Raw genomic sequence first — 17,168 nt, forward strand, 5'->3', positions numbered from 1 at the left:
AGGAATTTTTTTTTATCTACAGATAATAATGGTGAGAGCAAACAGTGGCATGAACGGCCTGCCATAGTCTAGTCTAACTTAAAGTTGATCTTAGTCTTTGTGAAACAGTCCCTAGGCCTTATATGTCATCAAAGATATTATAGTATTGGGGTCAGGGTTGCAATTGGGTTTTAGGAAAGTATTAGTTTTAGGGTTAGGGTTGGCACATTGTTTGGTCTAGGCTTGAAGTTCAGGAAATTTGTTAGTGTAGGAAATGGACTGCCTAGCATTCATCCCCTGGCGAATGCATCGTGTGATCACCAAGATGAATGCATCGTACAGTCAGAGGGAATAGCAAAGATCTTTGACTGACCTGTACTGTACTGAGCTGCTGTAGTTCTTTGAGATGTGTCACGCATAGCTGATGTAGAGCTGCTAGCTGCCTGGCTAGGTCTATAGGAGGTACATCACCCGGTGTCGGTGGGCCGTTCACAAGCTGCAATACGCATCAATGTCATGAAATAAAGACGAGAATACATTCTGTAACTTTAAACGTTACTTGTTTATGAAGACAATCTTTATCACATAACTTTTGCAAATCTGTTTCAGTCAAATCTATCATCACAGCTACCTTTCAATGTGATACATGTTTGTTTCAAACGAATGCATATCTTCAAATAATATCCTTTTTTTCAAGATGAAATGATGATGTCAAAATAATTATCAAAGGAATGGTTCTGCATATATTATTCTGCACACTGTCAAACATCTACTCATTCAGGATTTTCAATTTGCTTAAATCTAATCCATAATGTTCTTGTTTTGCTTCCAAACATTACACACATTACACAGCTCTCATCTCCATTTTCTAAAACTGACTTTCCTAACCGTTTACATATCGCTTCTAGTCTCAATGCTCTTTGACATACAGTAATTAAGTAAATTATTCATACCCTTACCAATTTTTGCATTTTTTTAAGCATGTGAAAAATTTATGTGTCCCAGGTTATGTTTCTTGAAAATGTGACATATTAGAGATTTAATATAAAAGTGTATTCAAGAAAGGCCCTAAATTAACCAGTCCACCTTTCATTGTTGAGTTACAAAAAAAAATAAAGACGAAATTACAAGGGGTATGAATAATTTAGTTGTTAACGGTAAGTGAAATCCATATTTCTGATGAGTTAATGAATACTTACACAGAGGTCTGTGAGAAAGTGAATCATCCTTCCCTTGTTGATCACAATGAATGGATTAATGGCCTCCATGTAGGGCTCCTAAGAAATGAAGGAAAACAAATAAATACATAATGCAGATAAATAGATTATAGGCATTATGGATGCATTGCACATAACTGTTTCCTAGATCATTGTGATAAATATCTTATTAACTACCTCAAATACTCTGACATCCTCTAATCATTAAGCAACATAAAAGTAACTGGTTTCACAAGGTTTATACCTATGTATATGTTACAGAGAGTGTTATGCATTCAATGTAATTTGTCCACATAAAGATTCATTTAAACTTCTGCGCTCACCAATATTACATATTTTTTACTAAACATTTACACATTATCTGGTGTACTTGCAACCATCGCTTCTCTCTCTGCTAGAGAATTGACATTTCCCTAGAGGTGAAATCAATCTTTAGCTTCTAGACACTTTCATCTTGTATTATTAGTACAATATCATGATATCTTCCCTTTTTCAACATGCCATGAAAATATGTGCACTAAAAATCAACATCAACATTCATTTTCTCTTCCTCACCTTGGAAAACTCGACCTGATTGGCAAGATTCTGTATTGCCTTGGCGACCATCATCAGCGTTCTACAGGCTACTGGTGATGGGGCCTCTGTGCACATAAGAAATGTATTGGAAAATTGTATTTACAATATCAAAACAAAATCAAAGTATATAGGTAAATGAACAACGTCTGGAAGAATTATACCAGATTGCAAACTAACATCAGGGGAGCAGATACACAAAGCAGTTTGGGCCATGGATTGAAAAACAAGGTCATGTCGCAATAACTACATTACACATTTATTACTACACATATATCCATGTATATGAAAGCATTGCGTTATGTACAATTATTTTCATATTTTATGTTCGAAATGGAGAGAGAAAAAGAGTTGCAAAATCATTCATTCATCCTCATCAATACTTAACACTCTCTTTAACGCACACTTCATACAAGGAGAAGCAATTAGAGAAAATGCACACATAATTACTTGCCTGTAGATTACTCTAAACCCATATCGGTATTGAACTAACATTGAGAAAACCTACCTGATACAATATTGAAGAGTCGTGGGTTCAAGACAGCTGGGCAGATCAATCGTAGGAATATAAATCCTCTGCAATTGATACAAAAGTGCATCAGATATAAGTCAAGTTGAATTTACTTTAACAAATATAAATGAAATAGTAGCATTTTTTTCTGCCAGACATCATTGATGCTTGTAATATCTAAATAACATTTGTGCCTCTTAGACACTTGTTTTTAAAAAGACCAGTTCACGGTTAGCACATGTCCCAAGTGACCCTGAATATCCACAGATCTTCAAAACTTGAAGGGCTCCCACTTTGTACATTTTGAAATAATCAATCCTACAGTGATAATAATAATAATAATAATAGTATATTGGATATCTATATAGCGCACATATCCACCCTGCATGGTGCTCAAAGCGCTCCAATATTACCCCGGCTCTGCTAGGCTACCGGTTTCGGTGCTCACAGCGTTCAAGGAATTCCTTCCTGCCAGGTACCCATTTACCTCACCTGGGTGAAGTGTGGCAAATGTAGATCAATGTCTTGCCAAAGGACATCAGTGCCGCGGCAGGATCGAACCGCGTACCTTGCGATGGAGGTGCTACATAAATAGCCTTTGATTCCCCTTTTCAAAGAATACTTCCACCTGTGTATCGTGGAGTGCACTGCTTGTGCATAAATGAATAATGATTACATAATTTTCATGAGCACGTATCCAGTATTTTGTCTAAGTGTATTCCACAATTTGGTCTGCAATGACCTTTATCTGCTTATGCGCAGACTGCAACTATGAACTGGCTTATTGTGAACAAATTCATATATTAAACTTTTTATTTAGACTTTTCATCCAGTAGTTTAATGACAAAGATATCCATTAAACTCACCCTACAGCTCTTGCTGGCAAGACTGGGTCGTCCTTCCACTTTGCTTTCACATCTGTCTGAATACAAGCGCACAAGTATCGTAATGCCCTGTAGAAAGGAAGAAAAAGACCAATAGTAATATTTTGATCTACAATCTGCCCTTTAAAAGATACAAAGTGCATTTAACAGAAAAAACATGAACGCATGTGGTGTGGAGTGCAGCAGTAGAGAACAAACCAGAGACAGAAATTAGGAAAGAGATGCTTTCAGAGAATGGTAAATTTCTTTTAGTGATGCAAATAACATGCCTTTCTTTTATTGTGCATATTACATTATGATATAACATCTCTATGCGTTTCAAAAGGACTTTGGCTATCATTATCCAGGCTTTAGCTCTGGCAAACCATAGCGCTCAGTTCATTCAAGAAATGAATCCTACCAGGTAACTCACTAACTAAACCTGGGTGGAGTGTGGAAAATGTTGATTCATGTCTTGCCAAATGCCAAAGGACATTAGTGCCTCGGCGGGATTCGAACCCGGTACCTTCTGGTTTGCAGTCCAGAGACTTATTCACTGACAACAACACCTTCATTAATTTTGATTTTAATAGCTTCCTGGATATTATTCTGTAAGAACTCAAGTTAAAGAATGTATATTTCACAGGGAAGACTGTGGGAGGAAGAAATTGAGGAAGATAAAGGTATATTAATTAATTATCTAGATCGTGCGCTTGCTAACAGAGTTGCTACACAATAGGACAATGGTTATCAATGTTTCTAGCAAGGCTCATGAAGAAGTTACTAAGTGCTACATGTGTGTCTACCTACCTTGGACAAGCATTGGTAGAGCTGAAGATGGATTCAATGATGTCTTTGAGGAATCCTAGTAAATGTTCCAGGTTCTCGGTCGCATCTGCTCCTTTCTCAAACTTCTGTGGATTTAACTACATAGACAACAGGCAGAAAGTTGCTTTTTGATTCTTTATGTTGTCAGTGTGTCACTGCCTAAAACTGAGCACGGCTCTTTTTCTGTTGTTTTCAATGGCATGGTAGATAAAAGATTTGGTACAATTATGTTGTACATTTAATCAAACATTAATGAACAGACTCCATACATTCTATCTGGAGGATCACTCCCCTGGAATCAGGCTGCCCATACTTCGTAAGAAGTGTCACTTAAAGCATGTTTTAAAATTATTTGAGACTTTGTCACTATCAATCAAGGTATCAGATCCTTTTCTGATAAAAAAAAATGTAATCTTAAATTTCTTACACACGTGCTTACTTTGATTCATTTTACAGAAATCAATAAATACAATTTACTTCAATTTAAATAGTAGATTTTCAATAGTACTCTATTCTGTAATGATTGGCACTGGAGTAGTTACATTAGCTTAGTGATCGATTACACATTATCATAAATTATGTACAAACAATGGGATGGAAAACTTTAATTATGACTTCAAATTGTTAACCTTCGTTCTTATCAATCTCCAAGTAAATGATACTACATTAAGTACATCATAGTCACTTGCAGGCAGCAGATAACAGAAAGAAAAACAAACTTGTATCTCCTCTTCTTCTTTGATTGTGTTCTTACCTCACAAGACTGTTTTGACTCCATGATCTTGAGTATGACTCCACCCACAGCATGCTGTACGAACTTCTGAGCTGTGGTCTTCATGTATCTGTCCATCAGGGTCGTGGCAAGGGTGTTGGATCGGAACAGGGTTGTTCTTTCAGCTAGAAAAAAAAGTCACAGTAAAAGAGAATCATAATCGGCGAACTCCTTTTTTTCCATTTAAAAAAAAAAAACTTTTATTGGTATAACTATACAATATCTGGGCCCCGTTGCACAAAACTTACCATTGATGGTAACTTTGCCATCAATGGTAACTACCATGGAAAACTTGATTTTGATTGGCTGTTGAGCCCTGTTACCATGGTAGTTGCCATTGATAGCAAAGTTACCATTTATGTTTATGTAACAGAGCCCTGCTGCTCTATGTGGCATTAAGTAATGTAACTCTGAAACCTGTTACTTTAATCCCAACATTTTAATAATGCAGGTCACAGATGTTCTCAAATTTTAATGAACATCCAAACTAAACAAATCCAAACTTATCTCAGGTTTGTCTGGCAAAGCAAAATAGAACATATATATATATATATATATATATATATATATATATATAAAACATGCAATCGGACTATTGAAATAGGATTCCTTTTATATATAATATATAATTCACCTCAGTGCGCTTGGATGAAATGTTAATTAGAGTATGAATTCTTTCCACACTGCTGAGACTAGTAAAGTATCTAGAGCTGCTTGAAATGTACCTACTTTTGCACTGTCTTTGCAAGTGAGGTTCCATGAGAAATAAGATACTTACAACTCTACACTTTCTTAATTTTTAAATCATACACTAATATCCTTTCATCCCTGCTAGCAACACTGTTGAGAGCTCACCTTCTTTTTCAATCTCTCTTGAGTTAAGGTTCTTGAGAAGTGAGATCTCTTTCCTCTGGTGCATGAAGATGTCCAGGAGAACACTGGCAAGATGGGTTCTATCCTTGGCACAGGCCTCTTCCAGAGCAAAGATGTTCTGGTACGCAGCATCTTCAAAGATCAGCTGCAGACAACAAAGAAAAGAGATAAAACAGACACTGATATCGAATGTCACAACAATAACAATGATGATGATGATGATGACAATGACGACGATGATGATGATGATGATGACGACGATGCTGGTGGTGGTGGTGGTGGTGGTAGTAAGATGAAAATATCAGTAGTAAAGGTAAAGTTCATGTCATAATAATGATGATGGACAAGATGATGTTGGTGATGGTTGAGATTATTGTGATGGTGATGATAATGATGAAGATGATGATGATAATAATGATGATGATGATAATGATGATGATGATGGTGATGATGATGATGACGATAATGATGATGGTGATGATGATGATGGTGATGATGATGATGGTGAAGATGATGATGATGATGATGATGATGATGATGATGATGATGATGATGATGATGTTAATGTTGATGTTGATGACAGCGATAATGATGATTATGATGATGATGATGACGATAATGATGATAGTAAGATGAAAATATCACAGGAGTAAAGGTACAGTTCATGTCATAATAATGATGATGGAGAAGATGATGTTGGTGTTGACTGTGATTATTGTGATGATGATGATGATGATGATGTTGATGATGATGGTGAATAATAATGATGATGGTGCTGGTAGTATTGATTATGATGTTGGTTGTCCATTTTGATGAAGTTGATGGTAACAATGATAGTGATGCTGACTTTGAAGATGATGGTATCTATGGTAATTTGGCAAGGCCAGCACTGAGGGTAATTACAATAAGCATAATTATGATAACCAAATGTTATCATTATCATTGTTGTTATGTCTTTAATACATCAAACAGTTTTTCTCTCTCACAATGCTCTGCTAATGCTCATTATCATAATTTTAAAGCCCCACTGCACTACTTGTAGCTACTTGCACCCTCTATATAGCAAACAATGCCCAAGCGGTACCCTTTGATCCGTCATGACCCTCTTTTTCTTATGTTAATTGAGAGTTGATTTGATGAGATAACCACCTGTCAGTGACCATGCAGGGAGGTCTAATCCCTCCTGGCCAAACTAGTGCAGATGGGTTTTAAGACTACTGACATATCAAACGTTACAAAGGCAAATGTATCTCCAACAATATTGAGTGAGCCTACCTCTTTGAGTGGGCTATACTCCTCAATTGGCATCAGGGTCTCTGAAATAAACTGCGCCCTCGCTCGTACCGATCCCATCTCCACCGACTTGCTCTGGTTGGCAGCCGATATGAGTGGATACCACTCATCCGACACTGACCCGTTGGTCAAGCGGTCAAGAAGGACGGACGTCCTACAGACGGGAGTGGGCTTGGCTCTCTTAGCACCGTTGCAGATTTCAATGGTGAAAGAATCAATCTCATCAGGGAAGTCACTGGAACAAAGAAAAATTTCAATACATTAGAGCTCATCAAAAAACAATATGGCCAGTCAAAAACTACTAGTTGTACAACACATGCCCCAGCAACAATTGATCTGCAGTCAATAAGCAAGGTCATTGATAACCATAACCCTACAGATCCGACAGAATAAAGCCTAGAGCAAGCTGCTAAAACAGAATTTTGAGGGCTTAGTTTCTTAAAGTAACACCAGGTACATGACATCGTTTGTCTCAAAATAGAACATCCAGTCTTATATTCATACTTTGCTTTAATAATTTCAAGAATTAATTGTATTTACTCTCTGAAAAAAAACCCTCATCTTCAATTTGTTGTCATAGCAGATGTTCATTCTGCCTGAAATGGAAAGAGATTTGACGTAACGCAACAGGATTCAAAAGTGGCAAATATTTGTCAGTATCTAAGAGACAAGTCCTGGGTCCTTTTAAACCAGGGGTGATAGTGAGCACTAAAAAAAAAACCACGCCCCTCTTGAGTAAAAAGAAAAAAAAGAAGAGGATTCGGGGGAAAAAATGGCATCTAACATTCCCCTTCTTTTGAGTAAGAAAATTGGGAAAAATAGGGAAAAATAGGGAAAAATAGGGAAGAATAGAGAAAATAATGGAAAAATCGGGATAAAAACAGGAAGAAAAAAAAAAGAGAAAAATAAGGTAAAAAATCAGAAGAAAAAAATCAGAGTAGTCGATGGGTTAACCTAAAAGAAGCTGTTTAGACTTACTCAAACATGAATTCTTCATCCCAGACGGGATTGGGGGCCTGCTGTACGGGCGTCCGACCCACTTTGACCTCGTTGAGTGAAACCACGCAGTATGCATGTGGGATCTGCTTGCTGGAGATGTTATGCGCTTCAAGGATCCGCAGACGAAGCGATTTGAGTTGCTTGACGCGCCGTTTACGACTCCCTCGTTGGGACTGGGTTGTCCATCCGGCCTTGCTGCAGCATGAACGCAACACCTGGACCCATTCCTGTTACAATAAAGTTACAAAAAGTTAATGAAATATAGATTTACTTTTTTGTAGCTTTCTGTTCCCTTTCTCTCTATTGTCAGATTAGCTGTGCAGTATTCATTACTACATGTATATCTAGTCAAATACAGTAACCTGGTAGATAATGAATGTTGTTGCTTTTCAGCCTTATATGTTGATTACAAAGTGTCTAAATTTGGTTTTCTCCCTTTGTTATCCAATAGTTATAGCTACATGTAAGACAGGGGATAGCCAGTGACAGAGGTGGGGGAGGGGTGTTTACACACCAACTCCAAAAATATCATCACAAAGCCCTAAATTAACAATAACTATGTTAAAGGGAAATCCAATCTTGATAGCAAAATACTCTAGAGGAAAGCAGAAAGATCAGAGAATCAGATTGGTGAAAGTTTGAATGAAATCGGACAAAAAAAGAGATAATTATACATTTTTGAAAGCTGTTAGAACTGTAGGTAAGGGCTCTTCAAATTGGCTGAACCAGTTCAGTCTGTTTATCTTATTTTTCCGCTTTCATAAAAATGAACTTATTACAAGACTTAAATTGCCCCTTGAATAAGAGGGGCCTTGCACACGCTGATTCATAAGCCTCTGCTCACGATCCTAAGGGAAAAAGAAAGTTAAGGAGCTCTTAATATGGGTTTAAAGCCAATCAAAGAAATACATTTCACAAAACTTGTCATCAAAAGATGTTAAAAGATGGGAGTTGTTGCTACCTTGTTTGGCGTTCAACAATAAGGGATAGAGCAACGTCGATCTGGCGCTGCTCAGTGGCTGCCGGGCTCACGATCGATTGGGCAAAAAGAATTTCTGTTTCGGTGTAATAAAATTTGGAGTGCACTATTATTATTATTATTATCAGTGACAAATGACAGTTTTTATTATAAGCTAGTGAAATCCTTGCGTCTAATTGGTTATCAGTGGATTTGTCACTGATTTTTTTTGTCATTTGTCATTGAAAATAAGGCTTCGTGAAATGGGTCCCATGCCCCAATTATTGTGCCTTCTGGCCCACAATGCATTGGCCCGGCACCGCACTAATGTCCTTTGGTAAGACGTTAAGCTACATTTGCCACTCTCCACCCTGGTGTAAACAGGTACCTGGTATGCTTGAGCGCTAGTTACTTTGGCAGCTCGGCTATGACCAGGGTAATATGTGTAAAGCGCCATGAGCGTCAGAGCCTGGCGGATACCGGCGCTATATAAATAACCATATTATTATTATTATTATTAATAATCTCACCTTTTCAAGTTCCTGTGACTCTGCGTTAAGGTAAAAGACCTGCAGGTCATTGAGTGCCCTCACCACAATCTGGAAACAGTTGGGTCTGGCGAACAGACTCTCATGGACAGCGTAGACGGATGCATAACCCAGATCGATCAGACCCCTAGGCTTAGTACGCTGTCACAAAGAAATAACGGGGTAATTCGTAAGTAAACCAAATTCCCAAATTAAAAAAGTGGCTAATATGTTTATGTCATGATTGTTAAAGGGCAAGTCCACTCCAAAAATAACTTACTTCAATTGAAGCAGAAAAATCAGACAAACCAATCAAAAAAAGTTTGAGCAAAATCGGATAACTTATAAAAAAGTTATGCATTTTTAATGACATGAAAACATTGAAAATCACTAGATGAATTGGCAACTCACTCATGTGTCTGTGAGTTAAACTATAACTTCTTTTGAAGAAGAAAAAAAAGCATCCTAGAAATTTGCATTACAGAAGAACATAGCAGATTAAATTATATCCACTTTGCAAATGATATTTTAGAATATACCAGTTTTAGTGAAAGTGTAACAGATTTTTTGAGGAAAGATAGAATTCACAGAATTTTTCCCTACAAATTTTAATCAGAGAAACTGCAAGAATGGCTGGCCCTATGTCCAAATGGACCATGTTTGACAATCTAGGTTTAAAGATTACGCCACTAAAAATAAACTTGTTAAGTAACATGATTATGGTGTGGAACTGGTTTCTATAATATCTGTTTGAAGTGTAGTGACCTTAATATTAATCAGACCCTTTGGTTTTCATTTTGTTTTATACTTACCGCATCGTTGTCAAAGTAGTACAAATGTTGCTCTGTGGCGTTGAGTAAGAAGAAGTATGTCTTCCACTTTTTGTGCTTTTGACCTGCAGGAAATACAGCAGTAAATATCTGGTATGATTACTAGGAAAAACACATTTCACATGATCTTCAGACATGGATCCATACAGGCCCTGAATTATATATTTTAGGCCTGTCGTCATCAGCTCAAGTTACCCGAATAACCCGGTATTTTAACTATCCCGATCGCAAATTAATCAGTTAATTTGCGTCTTCCTCAAACCGCAGATGTAATTAGTGGGATATTTTGTCGAGAAAATATCCTGAGATATCTTGGTCTTGTTTCCAAATTATACCACTATTTGGGAAATAGCTGGCTAATTTTTGCCTGTCCGAGCTAGTTCGTGATGAGCATATCAGTCTGTTGAAGACGCAATTTCGAGCTTCGGGATAATATCACAAGTCTGAAAATAGCTGGTTATTTGGCAAACTTGAGCTGATGAAGACAGACCTGTTGTCTGTAACATATGGAGATGTACTGATACTTCAGTGAAATTTTTGTTCAGTATGCAACACGGTAAGATTTATTGACTATGTGAAGCCTAATATAATAAAGAAAAATGGGAGAGAAATTTGTTTAATATGTTACAAGGATTTAAATAAATATGTTATCATGAAGAAAGTTGGAATGAGAAAGACATAAGCTGTTGAGAGCCAGGAGGTCATTAAGTTGTATACTTTAACACAGAGTTAACATCCTACTTCCTGTCATCAGACGATATCATGGAAGAAAAAAAAAAGTGTTTAAATACAGTTGTTAAAGATAAGCTTGAGTTCTAGTAATGATAGAAAGTTCTCACAGAATCCAATAAAACTTACACTGGATGTTCCAGATTACAAATAAATGACTGGCGAATGATTTTGGTAGAAAATGTATAGGGGCTGAGTAATGAGCATAGAAAGATTAGGCAATCAAGGTACATGTAAGTAGGTCACTATGTGCAAACGAGAATCATGGTTTTAATTGAAGATGATTTCCAGCAAGTTTTTGTTTTTATTTTACTGGTTCAAACAATCTTCTGTAGGATAAACAATCCAGAATGAATTACAGCCATGTTCTCTTGACATACGATGCCCAAACCAGAGCTCAAGATTAGCTTTAAAGCCCGTCTGACTAGTTTGGCCAGGGGGGATTAGACCTCCCTGCAAGGTCACTGACAGGTGGTTATCTCATCAAATCAGCTCTCAAGTAACATAAGTAAAAGGGCATCATGGGGGACCAACAGGCACTGATTAGACATTGTTTGCTATATAGAGAGTGCAAGTAGATATAAGTAGTGCAGAGGGGCTTTAAACAAGCAAATTTGACTACTTCTCATCAAATGTATGGAAACTTTCTTACTTTTCTTGCTGAGATGTCCCTGTTTGATGATAGAGTCTGCCATACCAGTCATGATATGCAGACCAAACCCACTGCTTCTTCTCCTCCGTAGCTCTTCATAGTTCATAGGTGAGGAGTCCTCCGTGCTGGTTGTCTGGTTCTTGAATTTCTGTTTACAGAGACAATGGACAGGATATCTAGGAATTAGTCAAATGTAAGAATGACTGTACATACAGTGTATAAGATAAACTAATGAAGTATTTTGTATATGCCAGTTTTGCTATTCGTCCAAGTTCTACACAATCTCATGTAATCTGAAGTTCAAAAATTTAAAGAGGATTACTGCATAAGTCATCTAATAAATGAATATTATGAAAAGCTAAATTTTAGAAAAGATGGGTAAAAACAAGACTAATTTTGTTTGAACTAAAAGTTCCAGATAGTAATCACAAATGTATCACCATCACCAGAGTACACATATTTTCTCAATACATCTCACTTCAGGAGGATTAAAAATGTTATAAACCTTATTATAATGTTTTAAAAATATAGGTACTGTCTGTGTTAAGGTGTTTGTTTTGGGGTATTACAGAATATTGACACAATAAAAGACAAGCAAAATATGGATCTCCTTCATTTCTCTACAGAGTATGGAAGTATTTTTGTAGTAAATTTTCAGTGATTCTGAGACTGATAGTCGAATGTATTTGTACCTTAGGTGCAGTGGGGTCACGTAACTTGAAGCCATCAATGATCTCTTCCTTCTTGTAATGATCCACAATAGCATCAAGACTGCAATGAAGTACAAAAGAAACATGCACATTTATCAACCATTTGCCATCTACCCAGTGGACAAATGCCCCACTATCCCAAAACTACCCCCTACGAACCCCTCAGAAACTGCACTGGTTGCTCCGGCTAAAACACCATTGAACATGAAAATTAACAAGGGGAAGTTACTTGGGGGGGGGGATGGGTGGAGAGGGTTGTAGTCCAGAAGAGAATTGTGTACATATCAGATGTAATTGGCACCAACTAAAGCCACTGTAGAGTGACTGTATATTCACTCTGCTCCACGATTTGCCACAGGATTTGATCCATGATTTCTATAGATATGGTTAGAATTGCAGTTGAGTTTGGGGTTAGGTTTAGGGTTGGGTGCCGGTGTGAAACGGGATATTTTTGGTTAGAGTAGAAAAAATGTCAACAAAGCGACTGATGCCAGAACATGTGCCAAAGAACCTCTTTAAGATCTTCCATGAAACTAAACCATGTGGAGTTACATTACAAAATGTCACTAGGAACAGTCTTCCCATACCATTTATGGAGATGTAAGTTGGTTTAGGGACCTTCACTTGGTTTGCTCTCTGTCTTCGCCTACAAACTGACTCAGGCAGACCCTGGTTCAAAACTTATTCACGTCTTTCGGATGGTGATGTTAAAGGTCGGTCCACAGACGTAAACAATCATATCTGATTAATACATATCTGTAAAAAACCGAATTACACACACACGTCTTCCCATACCAACCTGTTGTAGTATCTGCCTCCCATGACATACTGGCGCTGTTGTTTCTGGATTCGGAACCTCTGAATGGTGTTGGGTCCTCGGAAGGAGAGCGAGTAATCGCCAGGGTTCTTGTCACTGTTTCTGATCAAGAAACCTCCAATATCTCCATCTTTAAACAGCAAAAACAAACATATAAAATAATAAAATCAAAATGTAAGGCACATGTAATAATAATAATAATAATAATAGTGGGTTCTAGTAAATCGCTCGTGTCTGTCGCTCATGTCCGTCAGACTTGACAGTCCTGGCACTCCCAATTATTACCCTGGCTTTAGCACGGCTGCCATTAAGGCGCTTTAGCATTTCAAAAAAATTAATTCCTGCCAGGTACCTATTTACATCACCTGGGTTGATTGTGGCAAATGTAGATCAATGTCTTGCCAAAGGACATTGATGCCGCGGCGGGACTCGAACCGCGGATCTTGTGATCGACAGTCCAGGGACATATCCACTGGAACACGACACCTCTACATGTACATGTACTATTTAACTTAATTCAGAGAAAGAGAAATTTAAGTGGTTGATTTGCGCATACATGTTTATCTAGCTTACCCTTTCTATCCTGCAAACGTCAAATACCTCCCAAGAACATAGATAATCTACTATAAGTTTGGTCTAAATATACATACATGTACATGTACATGTACCATATATTGTGGACGGTGTTACCATGAAACGTATTTCACGCATAATTTAACGATAAATACAAATCAAAGGGAGATATTGCCTTTGAAACAACCAGAATTTTGGTGACTGATTTGGTTTCCAGACTCAAGTAACAATAACTGAATGAAAAGGTTGACACTTGGCGCTCGAAAAATCAGTGGTCAAGCTCTATCCACTTTTAACATGAGCTTTAGTAAAGTCAGTACACCTTCATGAATCCTGGGGGGGGGGGGGTGTTTCACAAAGACTAAGATTGACTTAAATTGGACTTGAACTATGGCAGGCCAATCATGCCACTGGTTGCTCTCACCTTTGGTTCCTCAAGGGACGTTACAAATCTACAGAATTCACATTTTTGATACTTTATTATTGAGGGAAAACATCATCTAAAGAATAAAGATCAACATTTCTAAGGTTTTTTTCTCTCTAATTTTATATCTGGTTCAAGACTTTTTAAGAGCATAAATCGCCTGCCATAGTTCAAGTTCAACTTAAGTAGATCTTAGTCTTTAAGAAACACCCCCCTGACCTCTGTTTATTATACTGACCTTTCCAAAGGGTTTCAGCCGCTTCTTCTTTGGACACATTGCCATGAAACCATCTGTAGAAATGATGCATTGAAAAATAAAATATTAGAACATAAAAAATAAATATTGCAGACTAAATCAAGAAATATCTGCTGTTCTTCAAATGTACATGTACTGTATATATCTCAATTTGTAGCTTTACAGAGATATCAAAATCCCTAAAGAGCGTATTCATCTTGTTCTTCTTCTTTTCTTTTTAATAGTGCTTTGTCTCCCTAAACCTAGTTCAATAATATCAATAACATTCAATATTTCATATATTCATACATGTAGGTACAAGTCTTGACAAATAATACTTACACTTTGCCCTCATTAGGATCTATTTCTCCCTCCTAAAATATAATGAAAGAAACATACCAAATCAGTTTAATGTTTGTACATGCACATACATATATTTTTAAATACTAATAATAATGATAATGTATTCATATAGTGCATTTTCCATATACATGGTCAAATGTGCTTTACAATCATATGTTATTAACAAAAGAGGCGAGTTTTGAGATTTGTTTAATAGGTAATTCCAGAGTTTGCTCTCCCACCCAGTGTGGGTAGCATCTTGGGAGACAGATTTACATATGTAAATACATGTAAATACAACTTGAAACAGAATAGTACATCTTTATATTCTCAAATTAAAAACTGAACATTACATAATATTTTTGGGTAATTTTTTTTTTTTTTTTTTTTTTTTTTTTGGGGGGGGGGGGGGGGTAGGGTGCATGTACATTTGTAGCCCTATTGGCATGTAGAGGAAATACAGACATGATAACTGAAGAGACAAAGGGATGAGAAAAGGGGAAGAGGAACAGAGACAAAGGAAGGAATGTGATAGGTTTACAAAGCCACAGGACGCTACTTACCACGGGTTTAACAAGATCCTGTACAATGATACCACTCTCTCCTGACCGTTGTGATGTCACCCACAACCATCCACCTCCAAGCTCGTTGTGGACTACAAACACTTCCCCTGCACTGAAACTGAAGATATCATTAAAGAAATGGAAAAGATAGATAAAATTAGGGATTTATTTATTTATTTATTCATTTTGTTTTATTTACCCAGGGTAACTCATCAAATAGTTTTGATGCCCCTTTGCAATGATACCATTTCCTTCAGTACACTGTGATGTCGCCTATAGCCATTCAACTCCAAGCATTTTGTACACCATAAATACCTCCCATGCACTTAAACAGAATAATTAATAAAATACATACATGTCCATGTACCTGTTAATAAAGGGGAAGTCCACCCTGAAATTAAGTTGGTTTTAATAGAAGCAGAAAATGAGAGAACAGGTCATTGGAAGTTTGAGGAAACACTGATTGAAAAATAAGAAAGTTATTAATTTTTGAAGGTGCGATCAATCAAAATTGAAAAAAAAAGAAAATTTCCTTTTAGATAAGTTTATAGATTAACGATAACTTGTCGCCCAAAACACTGTACATGTAGTTGCATGTACCTGCTGTTAAATTTTACATATCCTGCACATGTACATCAGATACTGCAGAATTCAGTATATTTTAATGACAGAAGTTCCTCTTAGTGTAGTCTGGTAAGTGAATTAAACAGGTGCACCTGTACAATGTAAGCATCTCTGCACATATTGACCGTAACCTATAAACATGCATGTGTACTTGTACTGTCATTTACTAGAATAGAATAGAATATACGGTAATAGAATTTATTGACTCTTGCGACTCCCTTCAGGGGTATGAGAGTATAACACATTAAATGTCATGATGATGATACATAATAAATAATACAAACATAGCATAATAATACAAAGAATACAACAAAACAACATTAAAATACAAGTACACGTACATGTGCATGCACATGTCACTACTTGAATTAGTTAGAGAAATTGTTAAGAACAATTTATTAATTTCTTTTTTAAAAGAGACATATATCTCACTATCTGTACTGTATACTACCGGTACTTGTAATGTACATAACATTGTTAACAATAATTGCAAAACATTTAAAAATGACTGATACATTAATCTACATGTACATGTACATTTACTTCTTATACATGTATTTGTTACGCCAAATACATGAATACACAATACAGAGTAAATATTTTGTGTATAATGTACATTACACTATATAATACTAAAGTTAAAAACACATGTTCTAATGCACCAAATAGTGAACCCAATTTGCCCAGATGTACAACTGGTGCCAACATACATACATCTCAGACACATAGTCATACAGAGATGAGATAGACAGAGACGAGATACAGTCGACAGATATAGATACAAATTTATCCAATCTCTTTTCATATCTTAAAGTGCTCAGAATGGCTTTAGAAAGGTCATGCCATAAATAAAGTTGCATTTTCATATTAACTATAATATTTGTTTTGCCTGTTCCCATGTGCGTGGGTGGGGAAGGTGGGCGTTTATATCTCTCCATTACAACTGTATTAATGTCAACAAATAATACAGACCTGGGACTTTAATAAACAGGAAAGATAAGATTCAAACCTAACCTAGACATATTAAAATCATCTGCCTACGTGATCATATACTTGTATCGTTTATCATAGCCGTGCCTCACTATACAAATTGCGTTTACAAAATTTCTGCGTAGAAAACAATCAAGCTCCTAAGTTCTGTATGATTATATTTTTTCATGTGCATGATGGGACAAAATTTAGACAAGAGAGGGAGGGGGGGGGGAGTGGGGTTGAAAGGCAATTTCAACAGTGAAAGTAAATTTTAAATATTTTATAAAGGCATTTTAAAGTAAGA

The 17,168-nt window shown here is 36.6% G+C and overlaps 1 protein-coding gene across 1 annotated transcript in view; it reads right to left on the reverse strand.

Moving 5' to 3' along the window:
* The window catches only part of LOC576459 (ras GTPase-activating protein 1), a 29,108-nt gene that overhangs the window by 5,204 nt on the left and 6,736 nt on the right, over window positions 1-17,168 (reverse strand). Inside the window, exons 5-22 of the mRNA XM_030976545.1 lie at window positions 15,269-15,386; window positions 14,706-14,737; window positions 14,367-14,419; window positions 13,114-13,261; window positions 12,297-12,375; window positions 11,605-11,752; window positions 10,206-10,288; window positions 9,397-9,555; window positions 7,888-8,135; window positions 6,892-7,144; window positions 5,599-5,761; window positions 4,726-4,868; window positions 3,954-4,069; window positions 3,147-3,233; window positions 2,278-2,345; window positions 1,752-1,837; window positions 1,179-1,256; window positions 353-475 (exon numbers count right to left, since the gene is read on the reverse strand). Coding sequence (XP_030832405.1) covers window positions 353-475; window positions 1,179-1,256; window positions 1,752-1,837; window positions 2,278-2,345; window positions 3,147-3,233; window positions 3,954-4,069; window positions 4,726-4,868; window positions 5,599-5,761; window positions 6,892-7,144; window positions 7,888-8,135; window positions 9,397-9,555; window positions 10,206-10,288; window positions 11,605-11,752; window positions 12,297-12,375; window positions 13,114-13,261; window positions 14,367-14,419; window positions 14,706-14,737; window positions 15,269-15,386 — 2,185 coding nt within the window. The remainder of the gene's footprint in view (window positions 1-352; window positions 476-1,178; window positions 1,257-1,751; window positions 1,838-2,277; window positions 2,346-3,146; window positions 3,234-3,953; window positions 4,070-4,725; window positions 4,869-5,598; window positions 5,762-6,891; window positions 7,145-7,887; window positions 8,136-9,396; window positions 9,556-10,205; window positions 10,289-11,604; window positions 11,753-12,296; window positions 12,376-13,113; window positions 13,262-14,366; window positions 14,420-14,705; window positions 14,738-15,268; window positions 15,387-17,168) is intronic.

The sequence above is a fragment of the Strongylocentrotus purpuratus genome, unplaced genomic scaffold (genome assembly GCF_000002235.5).
Source record: "Strongylocentrotus purpuratus isolate Spur 01 unplaced genomic scaffold, Spur_5.0 spur5_scaffold_9, whole genome shotgun sequence".
In the NCBI taxonomy this organism is placed as follows: domain Eukaryota; kingdom Metazoa; phylum Echinodermata; class Echinoidea; order Camarodonta; family Strongylocentrotidae; genus Strongylocentrotus; species Strongylocentrotus purpuratus.